Source organism: Pyrenophora tritici-repentis, chromosome 1 (genome assembly GCF_003171515.1).
Source record: "Pyrenophora tritici-repentis strain M4 chromosome 1, whole genome shotgun sequence".
NCBI lineage: Eukaryota > Fungi > Ascomycota > Dothideomycetes > Pleosporales > Pleosporaceae > Pyrenophora > Pyrenophora tritici-repentis.
In genome coordinates, this window is record NC_089390.1 from 8,574,004 (window position 1) to 8,592,056 (window position 18,053).

General features: G+C 49.9%; 11 protein-coding genes across 11 annotated transcripts; 7 read left to right on the forward strand and 4 right to left on the reverse strand.

Annotated features, from left to right (window-relative positions):
* Window positions 1–202: 202 nt before the first annotated feature.
* PtrM4_033070 (HrpB7 domain containing protein) lies at window positions 203–553 on the reverse strand (the record flags this gene model as incomplete). The annotated part of the gene is made up of 1 exon (XM_066104030.1): window positions 203–553. One exon carries the CDS (start codon window positions 551–553, stop codon window positions 203–205), a length of 351 nt encoding a protein of 116 aa, XP_065966232.1.
* Window positions 554–1,913: 1,360 nt separating this feature from the next.
* Window positions 1,914–3,566, forward strand: PtrM4_033080 (uncharacterized protein; the record flags this gene model as incomplete). Its single annotated transcript, XM_066104031.1, has 1 exon — window positions 1,914–3,566. One exon carries the CDS (start codon window positions 1,914–1,916, stop codon window positions 3,564–3,566), a length of 1,653 nt encoding a protein of 550 aa, XP_065966233.1.
* A 366-nt stretch (window positions 3,567–3,932) lies between these two features.
* On the reverse strand, window positions 3,933–6,446 carry PtrM4_033090 (Dimer-Tnp-hAT domain containing protein; the record flags this gene model as incomplete). Its single annotated transcript, XM_066104032.1, has 2 exons — window positions 3,933–6,335; window positions 6,429–6,446. 2 exons carry the CDS (start codon window positions 6,444–6,446, stop codon window positions 3,933–3,935), a joined length of 2,421 nt encoding a protein of 806 aa, XP_065966234.1.
* Window positions 6,447–7,609: 1,163 nt separating this feature from the next.
* Window positions 7,610–8,014, forward strand: PtrM4_033100 (uncharacterized protein; the record flags this gene model as incomplete). Its single annotated transcript, XM_066104033.1, has 1 exon — window positions 7,610–8,014. The coding sequence occupies one exon, from the start codon at window positions 7,610–7,612 to the stop codon at window positions 8,012–8,014; it is 405 nt and encodes a 134-aa protein (XP_065966235.1).
* Window positions 8,015–8,044: 30 nt separating this feature from the next.
* On the forward strand, window positions 8,045–8,398 carry PtrM4_033110 (uncharacterized protein; the record flags this gene model as incomplete). The annotated part of the gene is made up of 1 exon (XM_001939136.2): window positions 8,045–8,398. The coding sequence occupies one exon, from the start codon at window positions 8,045–8,047 to the stop codon at window positions 8,396–8,398; it is 354 nt and encodes a 117-aa protein (XP_001939171.2).
* A 927-nt stretch (window positions 8,399–9,325) lies between these two features.
* Window positions 9,326–10,603, forward strand: PtrM4_033120 (uncharacterized protein; the record flags this gene model as incomplete). Its single annotated transcript, XM_001939137.1, has 1 exon — window positions 9,326–10,603. One exon carries the CDS (start codon window positions 9,326–9,328, stop codon window positions 10,601–10,603), a length of 1,278 nt encoding a protein of 425 aa, XP_001939172.1.
* Window positions 10,604–11,203: 600 nt separating this feature from the next.
* On the forward strand, window positions 11,204–11,935 carry PtrM4_033130 (ComEC, membrane metal-binding protein; the record flags this gene model as incomplete). Its single annotated transcript, XM_066104034.1, has 1 exon — window positions 11,204–11,935. The coding sequence occupies one exon, from the start codon at window positions 11,204–11,206 to the stop codon at window positions 11,933–11,935; it is 732 nt and encodes a 243-aa protein (XP_065966236.1).
* Window positions 11,936–13,295: 1,360 nt separating this feature from the next.
* PtrM4_033140 (RTA1 like protein) lies at window positions 13,296–14,433 on the forward strand (the record flags this gene model as incomplete). The annotated part of the gene is made up of 2 exons (XM_001939139.2): window positions 13,296–13,359; window positions 13,445–14,433. The coding sequence occupies 2 exons, from the start codon at window positions 13,296–13,298 to the stop codon at window positions 14,431–14,433; spliced, it is 1,053 nt and encodes a 350-aa protein (XP_001939174.2).
* Window positions 14,434–14,735: 302 nt separating this feature from the next.
* PtrM4_033150 (uncharacterized protein) lies at window positions 14,736–15,172 on the reverse strand (the record flags this gene model as incomplete). The annotated part of the gene is made up of 2 exons (XM_066104035.1): window positions 14,736–15,096; window positions 15,150–15,172. The coding sequence occupies 2 exons, from the start codon at window positions 15,170–15,172 to the stop codon at window positions 14,736–14,738; spliced, it is 384 nt and encodes a 127-aa protein (XP_065966237.1).
* Window positions 15,173–16,538: 1,366 nt separating this feature from the next.
* Window positions 16,539–16,883, forward strand: PtrM4_033160 (LSM1, Small nuclear ribonucleoprotein (snRNP) protein; the record flags this gene model as incomplete). The annotated part of the gene is made up of 2 exons (XM_001939140.1): window positions 16,539–16,563; window positions 16,612–16,883. The coding sequence occupies 2 exons, from the start codon at window positions 16,539–16,541 to the stop codon at window positions 16,881–16,883; spliced, it is 297 nt and encodes a 98-aa protein (XP_001939175.1).
* A 407-nt stretch (window positions 16,884–17,290) lies between these two features.
* On the reverse strand, window positions 17,291–17,947 carry PtrM4_033170 (PITH domain containing protein; the record flags this gene model as incomplete). Its single annotated transcript, XM_001939141.2, has 1 exon — window positions 17,291–17,947. The coding sequence occupies one exon, from the start codon at window positions 17,945–17,947 to the stop codon at window positions 17,291–17,293; it is 657 nt and encodes a 218-aa protein (XP_001939176.1).
* Between the last annotated feature and the right edge of the window lie 106 nt (window positions 17,948–18,053).

The following is an 18,053-nucleotide window of genomic DNA, read 5'->3' on the forward strand; positions in this document are numbered from 1 at the left end:
CCCAGGTTCCATGTAAGCCTCTTAGAACCAGCACACCCAGATACGCCATTACAGAAAACCTTCCACTACGAAACGGAAGAAGAAAACGAATTTGAAGTCGAGAACATTGTCACACACAGAGTTGTGGACAACGGCACAGAATACCTAGTCAAATGGTTAGGATACCCAGACAGCGAGAACACTTGGGAACCGGACACAAACCTTACGAACTGCCGCCAGCTACTTGCGCAGTACCACCGTAATCAAGACCGGCGAACTCGGAATCATCCCCAGAGAAAGTAGGCATAAAGACGCCCCAATCCAATGCCAAAGTACCAGGCATAAGACCGTCTTCCAGATGCGCTACCTCTCGATTCAACGCCTCGACCGCTTCCAACGCCTCGATATCCTCAACAAACTTTCCCGACTCATCAACCCATTCTTGCTCACGACGCTTTAACTGCTTACGCTGCTTGCGAAGACGATCCTTCTTCGCACGCGCAGCCATCAAAGCATCCAATGCCGCAGACTCTGCAGCATCCGCTTCGGCCTCTTGTTGTTCAAGACGCGCCATCTCCTTGTCCAACTTTTCAAAGTTCGGGACAGGAACTTCCACAGGAACGCACGACTTCACACCGTTGCGATAACAATTTCCACATTCTTTCTTTAACGACGACATCCGACACTCGAGCCCCCGCTTCGCACAATATTGACAAGACACCATCGCGATTGTACCGACTAGGTTGATTCGGTCACCAAGGGTATGACGATGGGCGGTACTTCTGGAAACCATGACACGTCAGCTCATGAGGACATGAGATTAGGAGAGGGAGGATAGTGTTACGAACCTAAGGAGAGGACACAGTGCAAGATATGAAGGGCAGAAGGATGGAGACCTTGTCGGAATCCCTTCTCAGACAAAGGCGTACAAAGGTGTACAAGGACCAATGACGTAAGCCTGCCCCGCATCCCATAAAGCTTGGCGGAACGCCACCATGGGACATGTCACGTGTGTCCCAAGGAATCCCACGATGTACCACGATGTCCCACGCATGGGACAGTGTAGGACAACGTAGGACGTATAGGACATAGGACATTCGTTAGTATATAACAATAGGCAATGAGCCCTTACGGTTCATTGTGTTCAACTTTGAAATCTAAGGATTAGTACTTGATTCTCAACTCCCCGTATATTACATCGATCTACCAATCGTGCTATACACCCTCGTGTCCATCGCATCACTCTATCCCCGAGAACCAACCCAAGATCATCTTCGGACGACCTTCACACCCAAAAACACACCAAAAAGCGGAGTTTTGGTAACAGAATATCTCAACAACCACCAGATAGATTTTTCTTAGAATCTTAATGTGAAGCTGCACACACATAAGCATGTAGATTCTATAGTTACAGGGCTATAGCTAACTTAGCTGTAGAGTTGTTAAGCAAAAACGAAAATTTCCGCTTTTTTAGCCCCCAGATTCTATATCTCTACATCTAGAGTAGCTAGGGCCCTATAATCATAGAAGCTTATAGAATTATAATCCTAGAGTTCTAGTAAAACCTTTAAGAAAAATCTATTAGGTGGTTGTTAAGATATTGAGTTGCCAAAACTCCGCTTTTTGGTGTGTTTTTGGGTGGGCCGCTCGCTTGCCAACCATGTTAACTATATAACATGTTTTGTTGGTTGGCTTTGCACTAAGTGCGTAAAGGGAAATAACGATAACTAGGAATGCATTCTGTTCGGTGATCGTTCTTATTGTCTACGAACATAGCTGCTACGAAGGTATACCTAAGCTTAACGCAAGGTGGGCCGAAGTCGGGCCGAAGTGTTGAGCAGCCGACGTCCCTACCGATACTCACGATCCGACATGTTTTATAAGCGAGTCGTCAGCCCCACCAACTTCAATCACCTACTCTATCTTAACACGCAATGCCTCCACGCCGCGCTCCTCAAGTATCTTCAAACGAAGCTGATATCCAGCGTGTTATTAGCTCTATTGAAGCAGGGCAGATTCAGTCTGAAAGCAGCGCTGCTTCAATCTATAGTGTCCCTCATATGACAATGCGCGACCGACGCGCTGGTCGACCTGCCCGACGCGATTGCCAGCCCAACTCAAAGAAGCTTACCAAGAGAGAAGAGGAGGTGATTATTAGCTATATACTTCACCTAGATCAGCGTGGATTTGCGCCTACCTACGCAGCTGTACGGGATATGGCTGATAAGCTGCTGGCTGCGCGCGGCGCTGGCCAGGTCGGCGTCCACTGGCCGCGCAACTTTGTTCAGCGTACAGACAGTCTTAAGACGTGTTTTAACCGAGCGTACGATAGGCAGAGAGCTCTCTGTGAGAATCCAGCCCTTATCCGAAGCTGGTTTGAGCTTATAGAGGAGACAAAGGCGAAGTACGGCATCTGCGATAAGGACGTCTACAACTTTGATGAAGCTGGCTTTATAATGGGCAAGATTACAACTCAGCTTGTTGTAACAGCGTCAGAAAGGAGAGGCAGGCCAAAGGCTATCCAGCCAGGCAATCGTGAGTGGGTAACGTTGATCGCTGCAATCAACGCAGCCGGCTGGTCAGTCCCACCGTTCCTCATCTTCGCTGGCCAGTACCACCTATCAGCCTGGTATGAGGAAGCTGAGATCCCACGCGACTGGGCGATCGCAGTCAGCGACAATGGCTGGACGAATAATAAGCTTGGAGTTGAGTGGTTAAAGCACTTCAACGCTCACACGCAGGCTCGTAGTATAGGCGCGCGTCGCCTGCTTATTATTGATGGCCATAAGAGCCACCAATCTCTAGAGTTCCAGGAGCTCTGCAAGGAGAACAATATCCATACGCTCTGTATGCCTCCTCACTCATCTCACCTACTCCAGCCACTTGATGTTGGCTGCTTCTCGCCATTGAAGCGCACGTACAGCCGTGAGGTGGAGAGCCTCATGCGCAACCACATTAACCACATCACCAAGCTAGAGTTTCTGCCAGCATTCAAGATAGCGTTTGATAGAGCACTCACACCAGCCAACATCTGCTCAGCCTTCCGCGGCTCAGGCCTTGTTCCTCTACAACCAGAGGCTGTTCTATCAAAGCTAGATGTACAGCTGCGTACACCTACTCCTCCAGCAGCTCTGCCAGAGGCTCCCTGGGTAGCTCAAACGCCGAGCAACGCGCGTGAGCTTGAGGCTCAGTCAAGCCTCATACGTGAGCGCGTGCGCCAGCACAAGAGCTCATTACCAGCATCAATTATTGAGGCGATTGACCAGCTGAAGAAGGGCGCTGAGGTGATGATGCTCTCTGCTGAGCTGATGCGCGATCGGATCTCTAGTCTTGAGAGAGCCAACAGCGCAGCCTCAGCGCGTAGGCGGCGCTCCAAAAGGCGTATACAGAAGCAGAGAGTACTCACAAAGGGAGCTGGAGAGGATATACTGGCTCAAAATGAGGCTAACCAGCAGATTGCTCATGAAGAGCGTCAAGGAGGAGCGCGATCAGGCCTCAGCCAGCGGGCTCAAAGGCGCTGCACTAGGTGCAAGGAGACTGGGCACAACTCGCGCACATGCAAGACTGATACCATTGATATAGAGTAATCTACTGTATCAATATCTAGCAATAATATTATCGCGTTGTTGAGATGCGTCGCTTTAAGGTTGTAAAAGTTGGTGGGGCTGACGACTCGCTTGTATTGACGACTGGCTTATAAAACATGTTATACTTTTTGTCAAGCGTCAAGTTTGGGGAGAATCATGTTGTATTAGAGCTATCGGAAAGAGGTCTATATGCGCAGCAGACTCCGCAACAATCAAATCAATCAATCTTAAGGTTGTCGATTGGTTTGATTAGCTTGCGGCGACGCTGCTGATTGATTGCGGATTGATTGTTAGGGTTTTTGAGCAGATTGATTGCGATTGATTGGTTGATTGGCTGATTGATGCTAAGAAGTAGTATACAGGGGGTTATGGTGTTGTACTCCAGCCTTCTATATCGTACTGTTGTACAATCTCCTCATCTTTGACGTCACTCCACTTATCTTCATCATCACCGTTGTTGTACAAGCCGTCAAAGCCAGCTCGTCTCCACGAACGTACAAGCTGAAGGGCAGCAAGTAACTCGCTGCCAAGAGCTCGCCGGCGCGGCTCAAGTAAATCGCCAAGCTCGCTAAAGAGCCTCTCGCAGTCGCAACTAGATGCTGGTATCGTGAGTATATCAATCGCAAACTGGCTTAAACACGGGTATTTTGAGCGTAATTGAATCCAGTACTTGACTGGGTGGCCATCGCTAAGATACTGTTCGCTTGTCCACTCTGGCTCTTGAGTTCTCCAGCGCTCGTACTCATCGTCGTGGGCAGCCTCTACCTGAGCCTTGTTGCGCCGTACGAGGGCGCCAATCACATCATCTATTCCTCTATGCCTTGGTTTTGCAGTTGTTTGAGATAGAGGACGTGTACGTTGAGGCTTATACGACTGCCAGAGCTGCAGGAAGCCAGCGTTGGCTGATGTTAGCCATTCTGGCTTATCCACCCAGCTGTTCTCGCAGTAGTATTTGTAGTATGGATGGAGGCAGGTAGCAGCGTAGTATGCTGGCGATCGATCGAGCTTGTTGTAGTAATCGTTGGCCTTACTCCAGGCGGCGCGGAGGTTAACAAAGAGGTGATCTTCAGGCGCATCAGGTGGGTTGAAGTCAACTTGCTCGTACGAGCGCGTACGGGCTTCGAGCGCGCCAAGTACGTATTCAAATACAGGAATAGTCTCATATATAGCGCCGTATTTGCCTGCCTTTCCGCGACCCTCAAGCTTCTCCGTAGCAAGCTTAAGCGGCTCTAGGCAGTCCTGATACTCTGTTATCACCGCCCAATCAGCAGCTGTAAGTCCTGTTGATCTCATCCAACTAGGTGCTTCAGGGAGTTTATTGCCACGTTGACAAGCGCGGCGATCTTCAAGGGAGAGTGCGTTAATGTAGTGCTCAGCGTAAGAGTTGTATGCTGCCTGGAGTTGAGTTGCGCGTTTGAAGGCAGCGTAGTAAGAGTTCCAGCGTGTAACAACAGGCTTCACAGGCTCAAGTACGTGGAGGCGCTCTCTAGCTGGCAACTCGGCGTTGGCGGCGGTTTGGAAGCTTCGGAAAATTTCGTGTTGTTGAGGCGTTTTTATATGGTTGATAACGTCGATAAGTACACCTAAGGGCCCTTCTTGACGCCACTCCTGCATGTACACCTCCTCTGTTTGGAGCTGCTCGTCGTTGTTGTTGTTGTACGCCTCTTGATTGCTGCCAAAGATAATTGCCTGGCCAATAAGGTTAAGCGTGTGAGGGCCGCAGCGGAGGCGTCGGTGAGCAGCGTTGAAGTCGTACGCGTGGGCGAGCGAGGAGACTGCAGTATCGTTGTTTGCAGCATTGTCGAGGACGAAGTAGCCGAGTTTATCACTCCCAATACTGTATTCTTGGAGCGTCTTTTTAATTGTATCAGCGATAGCATCACCAGTATGAGAGCCTGCGAGATGTGGGAGGGCGATGGGGAGATCTTGTATCACTCCAGAGGCGTTAGCAAAGTGTGCAACGACTCCAAAGAATCCACGCTTGCCACCCTTTGTCGTCCAACCATCAAAGCTTATGTGGATCTTGCTTGCAGCTTCTGACAGAGCGCAGACAATCTGTGGCTGCATATATTGGAAGAGGCGCATTGCGTAGGTAGCTACACTGCGAGGACTTACCCACAAAGCTGCCTCTGCCTCTGGGTTTGCAAGGCTAATCATCTCGCGAAAGGACGGCCTTGCAAGTAGCTCCATTGGCAAGTTGTTATCAAGAAGGCAGAACACTGCAACTTCACGAAACTGCTGGATGTTGAAGTTGCCCATCGCGTTGGCAGCCTCTTGAGAGACTGCAACACCAGTCTCCAGCGTCTGTCGTAGAGAGAGTTGCTGCCCTGTTCTTCGAGGCTTCAGGCCGTCTTTTGTAAAGCCATGGCCTCGTTTCTGAAGGCCAAGATGAGCTGCAGCTGAGGAGGTGGCCTTTGATACGTCAAAAACTCCACTGCCGCCAGTGTCAATGACCTTGTGGATGTGGCAGTATTTGCATACAAACCACACTCGATTCTGATCGTAGAGCTCAACAACGCGATATCCATGTTGAAAGATCCAACTCTTGACGCGCCGCCCAGTTGTAAGAGGCTTCATGAACCGAGGGAGGCGATCCCAGTTAATGCCGTCAAAGTTATCGCCATTATCAGGCTCTGTATCAACACTAGCCTCTGTTGTTGCTGCTGTACCAGCCTGGCTGCCCTCAGCCGCACCCTCCTCCTCTGTTTGCGACTCGAAAAATTGCGACTCAAACGTTGTGGCCTGGCTTACGGCGGCGCCAAGGGTTTCCTGAGGCGACAGCGATCGCTGAGATAGGACAGAGGGCCTTGATAGGCGCGCCCGTTTGGCGGCGGCGGCGGCGGCAGCAGTATTGGTGGGAACTCGAGAGCGTTTGGCCATCGTGGGCGATACTAAACACTAAAGAAAAATGTCTGTATAGGTAGCTAGGCAACTAGTGTTGTGTGTAAGGGATTATTAGGGAACTGAGTGAGCGAAATCGTTGTTGTATTAAGAACAGCGAAGGACTAGCTATATAGGTGCGGGGTGAAGCCTAGAAGAGGCTAGCCCCTAAGCAGAAGGAGCTAGTCCTATAAGAGGAGAGCTAGCTGGTGAGAAGTGAATGCATAGAGACTGGCTTGCCCGGCCGACAGGGATCACAAGCTAAGCGAGATAGGGGTCCAAGATAACTATCTTCAACACCAAAAACCTTCTCTTAATACGACACTACTCGCCTTACAACTCGTTAATAATAAATCAATCTAACTAATCAAATCAATCAATCTGACCTTCGCAAGTTGATTTGATTAGCTATTTTGAAAAGCTTAGATTGAGTTGATTGAGTTGGTAAAAACTCCAAATGACCAATCAAATCAATCAATCTGACCAATCTGGATTGATTGTTGCGGAGTCTGATGCGCAGTGGGAAGAGGGAGTGAAGGAGCTAGGCCGTAAAGGTACTAGCGGGTAAATGGCTGGCTGCCTGGTTGCCTAAGGAGAAGCCGAGGGATAAGCCCTATGGCCGACACTTTTGATTAGTTTCATTATTTAGTTTGTTTCTTTTGTTGTTGGTTCAAAGATTTGCAACCCTCGGTGAAGTTGGTTAACCCCTGTAAGGGCCTGTTTCGAATTGCATTACACGCTGTGAGGCCGACTATCTCAACGGCAGATGTTGTGCAAGCTCGTGGTCAACATTGATCGGATTCACTCAAATAGTTTGTTGTCAGGGTAACGTTATCGAGGGGCCTTAGTCGCCACTCAGTGAGCGCGTGCTCCGGCGCACCGTCGAATATTCTCCATAGTTCTATAAAGTCTTTCACCAGCCAAGACTTTGTCGCACTCTACCATTCCAATTTACCACATCACCACCAGGTCAACATCACAGAAGAGCCCTCACGGGTCTCAAACCCAATCGTATTCATTGATGTGCAAGCCAAACGCAATGTAAGCCCCCAATGCCACACTTCCAAGCTATAGCACTGCGACAAGCACATAGCCTGTTGCTTCAAAATCTCCTTAGCTTTGTGTAACCAAGAAGTCGACTAGTCTAACTAGTGTATCGTAGCATGTTGGCCGCCGACTATATCCATATCCTCAAAAAGATTGAGCGTGACACAGCTTCATGTGGGGAATGGCGCCTACTATCCAAGAAGATGGTTGCTGCGCTACCTGAGCGGCTCTACCGACAATATCCATCGGACTTACAAGAAGTCGCCCAAGAGAAGCGCATCGTGCGGCCCACGGCCTGGAACAATGATTTTCCGAATCCTGAGTATTCTTCCTTCGACAGCAGTGACTCGGAAGAAGAGAGTGAAGACAATGAAGAAGAGATGGACGACGACCTTGAGCAACACAACAACAATGCAAGCTTTCCGTCGCTTCCACCAGGTCGCCTAGCTATGGTGCCGTCTGAGATAGAGCACGAAGTCCTGGTCTTTATCGCCACAATGCGCATATGCCAGACACCATAGATCCATGACTGCCCACGACTACTGTGGCCCATGTGCAAAGATGCACCATCTGAGACTCGCACAGACCGGGACCGCATCAATGCCTTCCGAGCGCTAAAGAATTTCACTCAGACACCCTTTGGCAACGGTATGTCAGGGCTTCGTAGTGAGACTCTGTTCGACCTTAGTGCCAAGAAGGTGGGGATCAACGGAGAGCTTATCAAGGTGGATTCTTGGAGGTTGGCAGAAGTTGCACAGTCTAGACTCGATTGGGAGACAGAACAGTACAACATGGAAGATTTTGACGTTTACGATGATGAAGATGGGCGGGTGGAGATCTACGGACCTAAAGCTGTGGACAATACGGATACAGAAGATGAATTTGAAGATGAGGAATTCTTCTAGTCCGACTTTAGATTCGGGCCATTTGGTAAGTAAGGCTCATACTTGATAGATAAGTTGCGAAGATGACTTTCAGTCGCACATGTCGAACAAACGGTGGCTGGAGGTGAGGGCATTCCCTTGTGCAAAAGTTCGTCAGGTGATGACGTAAGCCCCAAGGCTCAGGATGCATTTACTGTGTTTACCTTGCAAATTATGTCCTTTTATGTCTTCATGTCACTATGATTCCATGTAGCCTTGATCTCAGGCGGGCAAAAACTATAAACTGCTCAGTTATTGTGATAAGAGTAATAGCATATTTAATGGGGATCTTTATGAACAGCTGCTGGCTCTGAGGGTGGCAATAGATATAATTACACAGTGCGAAGACACCAGTTTCATTCATTTGAGAGACCAAGTCTGTAGTTTCTAAACGGGACTGTAGGAGGATAGAGAAGCAACATAAACAGAAACCCCGGAGGTCATGAGCTATATGAGACGGCGTCACTGAATGCTCGTCACTTAATTACGACTGGCAAGTACGTGAATGCTATGTTAATCTGATCACTGTGTGCAGTGAAAGCACGGACGCATTGTTTAATCACTGAGCTCGCGAATGTAGTCATATCTGCCCTACAGTAGTTGGCCACGGAGAAGGCTATAGCAAGCTAGTTTACACAATGCGTGACCAACCGCCCGCCCTGAGATCGCCCAGGCAGTACACACACTCTCTCCCCTTCCCTAATTCTCCCTTTCTCCCCTTCTACCCCCATCAACTGAAAGGTCAACTCAACCTGACTGTTGATTTCCAAACCTACACCATATTGGAACTCGAGCGCTCTGGGTCCCCCAAACAACACAAGACTCTGCTGAACTTGAACTCCAAACGGTCTTACCTCAAACAAACTCGACTCTCTGTGTCACGGCTATAATCAGTCAAAGTCAGCTAAGATGTCTGATATTGAGACGCCGACCGCACCTCCATCTCCTGATCTTGGAGCAACACCGTCCACCACGCCTATCCTGCTCATCACACCCATCAATTCCATCACTGAAGCAGCTAATTTACTACCTGCAACTACTCTACCGGTTCCAAAGTTCCTCGCACCACATGGCCCCCGGATGGAGCGTGTCGTAGTTCTTGCTAAATGCGCGATCTGTTGTTGCGGGCTGTCAGGGGCCACCGACAAACAGACTATAGTGCACGTTAATCGATGTTGGAAGCGCTGGAAGGAGAACATCAAGGTCGAAAAGTGGCTGGAAAACATAGAGAAGGAGGAGGACAGGGACGAGAGTCCGCGTACTGCTCGACTCATTCTCTCAGACTCAGGCCGGAAACCACCATCAGGCACTCTTCAAACCCCAACCTCTCTCTCTGCCTCACCCGGACAGGCTTTGGTTTTGCCTTCACCCCCGGAAGACGGCGCAGAGACCGCCTGCATTCTCTGCCACTTATTCTTTAAGCACCTATCCTCGCTCGACATCCTCGAGCACCACCACGCCTGTATAAAAGCCGTCGAACCTAAGGCCTGCCCCCGTTGCCACCGCCCCTTTAGCGAGGCTTGGACCGACTTAAAAATCCTCGCGCACTTTCATAGGCGTCACAGTGGATGGCACACCAAATCCGAGGGCCGAAAAGCCTGGGCCGAACTCTGGACCGCCTTGGAAGGCCGCCGCAAAGTAGCTGTCCACCTGCTCAAGCAAACCTACGGTCCACGCAAAGAGTGGGGTAAGACTAAACATCGTCACAGCTTTAGGGGTAAGATGAACGTCGGCAGACTGGATGACGCAGTGGTATACACTATGCCGCCTACTCCATTGCGTCGCGTGGAGCAGATAATTTCCCCTCGCCCCTCGGACAGCGATGTGCAGATCGAAGTCACGATTGTGAAGCGCGTTAGGACTAGGAACACAGATTCGATGATCCTATTTCTTCGACATTCTTTCTCCGTGGTGGAATTGCCGCTGAAATTGTCCCAAACTAGGTATTTGCCAGAGCAAGTTTGTAAAAAGACCATCTCCGCGGCAGATATCTTCCCTTTGTCAAAGGATGCGAAGGGTAAGGTCACGAAAAAGGGCAAATCTGCTCGGAAGGTTGCGGCGCTGGAAGACGAGAAGGTTGAACATCGGAAGTCGAAGCGGCAGCGAAAATCCCCATCTATCAGAGAGCGTATGGCTAACGCAGATGACTCCACTGCAGACAATTCCCCTGCCGAAGATTCCACCTAGAAGGCTTCAATATAGACGACATGGAATTCATGAACTGTATGAGTAGATTCGACTCGCTATTCAACAGTTTCGAAAGAGCCCCTCTACCAAAGAGTGATTAGGGCGTGAATAGCAGCTAGAGGACGATACTAACTTGTTTGGAGGAAGAACGAGGGGAAGATTGCAGAGCCGTCTTGGTCTCAACCAGGACGTTCAGTATCTGAAGTGGAAGAAGCCATGTGTGATTATGCCTTTACACATGCGATGATGGAAGATGGGATGGATAGAAGTCTAAGTGCTAGCTAGATATACAATTTAAAGAACGAATACTATGGTCTCTAGTAGATGTTCAGTGCTTCTCTTATATCCAAAATGTGATTTTCACTTGCCCATTTGAATTCGTGCACACTTTGCTTGCTAACTCAAAGCAAACATTCTTATCTTTATTACCTCTTGCCCAACCCTCCCCATTCGTACCAACCTCTGTATCCGTCTCACCCAAGATCAACTATTAGTATGCCCCGTCACTACCCTATCTGTGTTCACCCAGGCATCCCCGGCTCCCCTCCCCAAGCCATTCAAATGCCTCGCCGTCCCTCCCTGCATGGTACCAGACCCATAATGATGTCCTCACCCTATGCATCCGCCATCTACTTTGAGGATCATTCGTATATTGCATTTGGAGAGGGCGAAATTGCACATCCACTGGTATGGGGACGATATAAAGTGCCTAGGGGAGAGGTTATGCAGGGCGGGAGTCAAGAAGGGCCGGCGATACAGGAAGGATATCAGATTGGAGAGGAAGTGCCAGAGAGCCAGGAAAAGTGTAGAAGTGAAGGCGTAGGAGAGTCTCTAGAAGATCAGGATTGGCAAGAGCATGAGGCAGAGGCCGAAGAAGAGAATGAAGACGAAAGCTTGGATGAAGAGTATAGAGAATGGTACGATAAGGGATTTAAGCAAGGGTGGACTGAATCATGGCAGGATGGATATGAGAACGGCCTTGAAGTAGGGTACAAGAAAGGCTACGAGGAAAGCTGTAAGAAAGGATACGAGCATGCATGTAACTATGAGACGCCGGCAGAGTCCAAATCCACCGCCGCCTCGGATTCAGATTCAGGTTCCCCAAACCTACCATGCTCAACAGCCCCCCAAGACGACGCTCCCAGTCATACCTTCTCCCAACAGGCCTCGGGTGAACAATCACACAAGAATTTCCGCCCAGACATGTTCTTCTGCGAAGACCAGCTTGCTAGTCTCGATGACGAAGAAGAGCGAGAGATGTATAGACTCCGCAACAATCAATTCAATCCGGTCACTCTCCTAGACCCACTTACCTATCTAGGTAGGGCTTAAACTCCTATAGGTAACTACTAGGCTTAAAGCGGTAATCAATCAATCCAATCTGAACCTTCTAGGACCCACTTAATTGATTGTTGCGGACTGTGGAGATGTACATGTATGGGTCGGAACGGATCAACACTATCAGGCGGTCCAACATAGTGACGGTTTTGGATCCGAGGCTGAGTGAGGAACAACAGGAGGAAAGAAACCGGGAGGCTTGTAGGTTGAATTTCGGGATGGTTGTTTCGTAAGTGTGGTGCACAGATGATATCATGTTCGCTCTTGAGTCAGTAACCGGACGATCCGGCTAGATAGTTTGAGTACACACATGTAGGTTGCTTCCACGATTGGATACATAGAGGAGGCTATTCATATCCAAATAGGAGAAAGGCTGTATCCGCCAATTGCCGAGCGGAATCGTTCTCTTGGTAAAAGTCGTGCACAAGCGATGCCGCGCCCGTTCTACCAGCAACCGGAAGATTCGGCAAACTAGTCTAGGTCGAAACTCTTGACAGTCAGGCAGAGAGAGGCTTCACAGGCAAATGGGTGTCTATGTATGCGCCAACTGTCTTGGGTGTCATTCGGGCCTACCATGCCAATACGCTTGGCGTGTGCGAATGCCATGGACTTTTGTGGTTTGCCAAGGCCCCAAGGCGATGAGCTTCCCCATGGAACTTGTGACCCAGCAAGCGGTTTGCTTGCAGCAATTCGGTAACGTTACGTGCTTCCGCGCACGTCGAGGAAATGAGTTTTTGAAGAAATAGTGTCGTTGTGAGGGAAATGGGAGGACTGAGGTAACTAACTGCAGACATGGCCTGAGTAAGCGCGACCCGACTTCTCCCGTACCGAACGTCTCGCATGGGGAAACGTGCGCACTTCTGGCACACGTAGTAGATCAGGCTGGCCACAGTCGTCGCGATTACGCGGAGAGGAACGAAAGACGGGGTCGAGGAAACGCCGCCAAGGCCTTGAGCTTGCGCCCAGTGACGCGGAGAAAAGGGAATGAGATGGTAAAACGCGCGTAGTACCGCCGCGTTGCAGCCCTTGATTGCGTCTTTGTTGGTTTTCTCTTGTTTTCCTCGGTCATAATTCCAAACCCTTACGCTTTGTCCAATTCCCTTTTCTCTTATACTTTCGCCGTTAGCCCGGCCTGCGCTATGCTGAAAGCTTGCCCCTCTGCGACTCCCGACTTTGTGGTGTTCGCAAGGTGTCTGGCCATCCATGAGCGCTGCTGAACGGCTTCGACAAGAGTGTACTGGTTCCGCCATCACCGCACATCGACTAAGAGGATCAAAAGGGTGGAATTAATAGGCTTTCTGCACTTCTGCCAGCGAGGTTTCGCGGAGCGGAGCGGGACATGGTGGCCAGGATAATGGAAGCGGCCAGCCTCTTCGATGCGCGATCTGTGGACTTCCCCAAAAGGGACCACTCCTATGGTGAGTTGGCCCCAAACTCTAGCTCTCGACGCCACACCCAACGTCTCACTGCGTCCATATACGCTTGTTATTGACATATAACCAGTGCAAACCTTCATCAATCCTTACATATATGAGCCGTCTTGCGCTCTCGCCATAATCGGTGTTGTCGTCATCCTACTTCTCTCCCTATACTCGTTGTCGCAGTATGTGCGCCATCGATCATGGTTCTTCTGGACAGCCATCATCGCCATCGTCATGTTGGACCTTGGCTTCATCACGCGCCTGGTATCTGCCTATGACGAGGCAAAAGAAGATCCCTTCCTCATCTCCTGGCTCATGATCCTCCTCGCACCCAGTTTCCTCGCCGCAGCTTCCTATACCGCATTTAGCCGCGTAATCTGGTTCAGCTGTCCGACGCACGCACTCAACTTCCAGACGCTATGGTGTTTCCCGCGCTGGATAACCTCCACATTCGTAACCTTTGATCTCTTCTCCTTCGCCGTCCAACTCATCGGCGCGTCCCAGATAAGTAGGCAATATGACCGTTCGCCCTCTGGATCCCGCACTATTAGCTCCTCCGAGCGCAAGGCTCTCCCAGGCCGCGTCATCTTGGTCCTAGGCCTTGTCCTGCAAATGATGTGTTTCGTCTCCTTTTCCATCGTAAGCATACGCTACTTTTACCTGTCACGCCACTGGTCCGCACATGATCTAGGCGACATGCATCTGTGGCGTAAACTGTCCTACACCATCAACCTGTCGTCTGTACTCATCGCCTTACGCGCCGTCTACCGCACAATGGAGATTCCGCACGACCGCAACTACGGCCTTTTGTACCTACAGAGCCACGAATGGTGTTTCTGGGTCTTTGACGCCGCGCCCGTGTTGCTCGTAATGGCGGTTTTTGCCATTTGGCATCCTGGACGCTACCTCCCGCGATCATATACCGGATTCGCGTTGAATAAAGAGAGGGCAGTCCAGGAGAAGGATGAGATTGGTTCCATGGATCGTGGTGTCAAGGGCGGTCAATTAATTGAGTTGAAGGACTATAGACCAGAAGACTTTGAAGGGAGAAGAGCTGGGAGTCATGTATGAAACCCTTTTTTATTTCTTGAACTTATTGCATGATACCACTAAATGATATATTGATATGAATCTACCTAATCTCCATTCTGTGTCCGTATCTCCATGGTCTACTTGATACAAAATAGGGTTGCTGGCCAGGGTTCCCACAAGCAGATCAAAAGTGAATGTACCTTTACGGTCACCCATTCTAATATGGCCTATCAGCCTGAAAATCGAACGGTCCTCTCCTCTCCCAATTACCTTTTTTCTCAGCTGCGTCGCCAAAGTATCCACATTTTCTCTGTATCTGTCGTGACGCGTATGAAGCGCAGCTAGGAAGCAGCAGGCAGCGAAAACAAAGCCTTTTCAAACTCCCACACAGGAGCGCTGATGGGTTTGAAGTAAGAGCATCTGTCAAAGCAACTCCTCTCCTCGGGAGTAAGGATAGACGCTTGGTGGAAGCGTTCTGAGGCTTGGTTGAAGCGTTCTAAGCGGGTCTCGATGGGTTCCCAGTACGTCGGTGGAGAAGGCAACGGTCCTCCATAGCTGGGACGAAAGAATAAATGGTACCTATGTACCCAGAACTGCTTTATCGAATCGTAGTGAAGAGCCAGCGGTGGCAGCATGTACTTCCAGAGTTTTGGGGGCGCAAGACCTGCAGAGTATCGATCTACTGCACGGGCAGAAGGCACTCTGCTGCACTGGTTCCCCCTCTGTTGGATGGCTGTTGGTGCGAAGAAATGTACGCGAGGCTTTCGATTTCCAGCATGTTGAGCACATGTATTGTATCTGAATTACCTGGCTGCTTGGGAGCCTGTAACTTTGTGTTCTCCACCAGCATGGGAAGCATATGTTTGCTTTACACGTTTGGCACGAATTAACGTCACTTAGACCACCGAGGGCGTCACAAATGGTCGATTGCCACAATTTGATGAGCGCATTTGAGGGGCTGTGAACCATGTGGTAACCAGATTCGCATGTCCTATCGATTTTGCGGAGCATATTGCGCAATGTAAGTGTGCCATGTTTTGGACAGCAGGTTCCATGATGCTCTTGGCAAGAGCACTCCCTGATTACTGGCTTGAATGGGAAGATGGATTTTTGTCCAAGTACGAATGGTCGGTTTAGTCCTTTGAGCAGAAGACGGAATTCAAGATTCAGTTGTGTCAGGGCGATGAAGTCGGCAATGCGCAGGTGTGGACAGAGTGCCAGGAGGATCGGGTATTACTCAATGAATGGGTAAAGGTCGACCATGTCGTCTTGGTCTTTCGACGCGTTTTTTGGAGCCATGAAATGAGAATAAGATCGGGGGACATGTTTTACAGGCAGAGGAAATTTGAAAGGTGGTCTCATTGAGTGTCTCCACACCTAACCATGGCACGATACTGAACACGCACAGACAAACCATAACTTTTAGGGAAGTTAGTATGCCTAATTTTGATGTAATCGGATACTTCTTGTCTGAAGCAACCAGGGAAGCAGATTGTGTGTTGTTGAGGAATGGAGACTGCCCAAGAATAAGATATGAGGTGTGAACGATGTCACTGAACCTAGGAAGTCTTCCACCCAGTTGATGAAGTCTTTAATTCGATTGGGAATAGATCGGCACGGTAAGAAAAGTGAATTCGTAGAGAGTAATACCAGGAAAGCATGCGAAGAAATGTTACGTCCACTACTGATATTAAAGAAAGGAAGCACAGCTGGTGAGAAGGAGTGGCCATGCGGAGGAGGTGTTCCCTGATTGGCCGAACGCACGGCCCTCATCCAAAGTCGAAGCTCCACCGCAAAGCATCGCGAGCTATCCATGTAACTTGTGCGTACCAACTAAGCCTCAACATCCGCAGATATACACTCTTTCCCCCCGCCCCGCCAGATAGCGTACCTGAAAGCCCACGACTAGTCTTCCGCCTTAAAAGTCTTGAATCTGTCGTCTTCGTACCCGCGCATAGGACAAACCACAGCCCTTCCGTGGGCAGACCACGCTAGGAAGACCCGCTCGCCCATACCACCTTTCTTAGTGCAGAGGATATACAGCGTCAACACAAGGACTTGTATTTTTTCTTCGTTACCAAGTCCAGCCGACACCCCCCACGACTCGACCGTTCGACTACGGCCCACCCACCCAAACCTCCACAATGGCACTCAACGCCTACCTGAACAGTATAACCACCCTTTCCTCCCCTTTGATTATAAGCTAACTCTTTTCAGAAAAGGTATCCGTCCTCACCATCGATGGGCGCACAATGGTTGGCAAGCTACACTCGTGCGACGGCAGTATGAACCTCGTCCTCCAAGAAGCCGTTGAGCGCATCATTCGACCACTAGAAGAAGAAGTACCTAGCGAAGAGGTACCCCTGGGACTATACATCATACGGGGCGACAGCGTAGCGGTGGTGGGCAAGGTGGACGAAGAGATTGATTCAAAGATCAATTGGTCTAAGGTGCATGGTGAGGTGCTGGGCAATACAAAACACAACTGAGGTGAGTTTGAGCTTCGGGCGTTGACAAGAGAAATGTTTTGGGCGAACATGTGGATATTGGATACCGGGGTCCAAGGCGATGGACAACTTGACGGTCTTGCCGTGGAAATATAAGGAAGGCCAGGCGCACAAGATCAGTATGACCTGAGGAACAAGGGAGAAATGCTTGCTGGATATATCGAATATGACGAGGCAATGATACCCACGAATGCAGCACAGCACGCTGAGTATGTCACCTCCAAGTACCCATGACGCGCTTTCGCTGACCCGTCAGACTATGAGATGCTTCTCATTATGATTGGATATTATAGAAACGAGAGACTAGTATATCAATGCGATATCATGATGGCGTTGACTCCCTCCCATGCAACATGCCCTTCGAATGTGACCCTCGACCCACATGCTACTTATTGCACACTCCTCCCCACACCCTGCCCAATACCCACAATATTCTTATGATCGCTCGGATTCGCAGCAGCCTCGTACAAGACAGATACGGCCTCCTTATTCAACTTCATAAAGTCGCCCTTGAAGGCCAAATAGCTAATCCTCGTCTCGTCTTCCTCGCCATGACTCCAATTATCCTCAAAGAACAGGGCCAGACTCCTCGTCGTGCCAAACTTTGCGCGCTTGACGGGAATCTCCTGCACGTCTGATGTCTGGCTTATCTCAAGCACCTGCGTGGGTTCCTTCTCCGATGCAGTCTCAAAGTCGAGCGAGTCTTGGTTGACGAAAACTTTGAGCGTCTTGGGGCAGTCTGGACCGGGGCTTGTGCGCAGAATTATGCTGTGCAGGCGTACTTGGCCGGTGAAGGGGATCGTCATGAGGAGTTGTTGGTCGGCGCTGCTTTTCAGCTCGGGCGTGGGTTCCAAGCGCTGTGCCCATGTCTTTTGGCATATGGCGCGTCCGCTGTTGGACTCATCTTCATTGAGGGTGACGACTTTGGGGAAGTCGAGCTGTTCGTATAGAATGTTTTGCAGCGCAGGCGTGATATCGTCCGAGTGGTCGTGACCGTCGCCGTGGTCGTGATCGTGGTGCTCGTCGTGACAGTGCGAGTGCGACATATTGGTGTTGTGCTTCTCGTTCGCGATGTTGTTAGTGGGGGCGGGGTAGCTTGAGCTTCAGTGTTCAAGAGTGTTTTGTACTGGTCGAACGCTGTGGAAGAGTAGA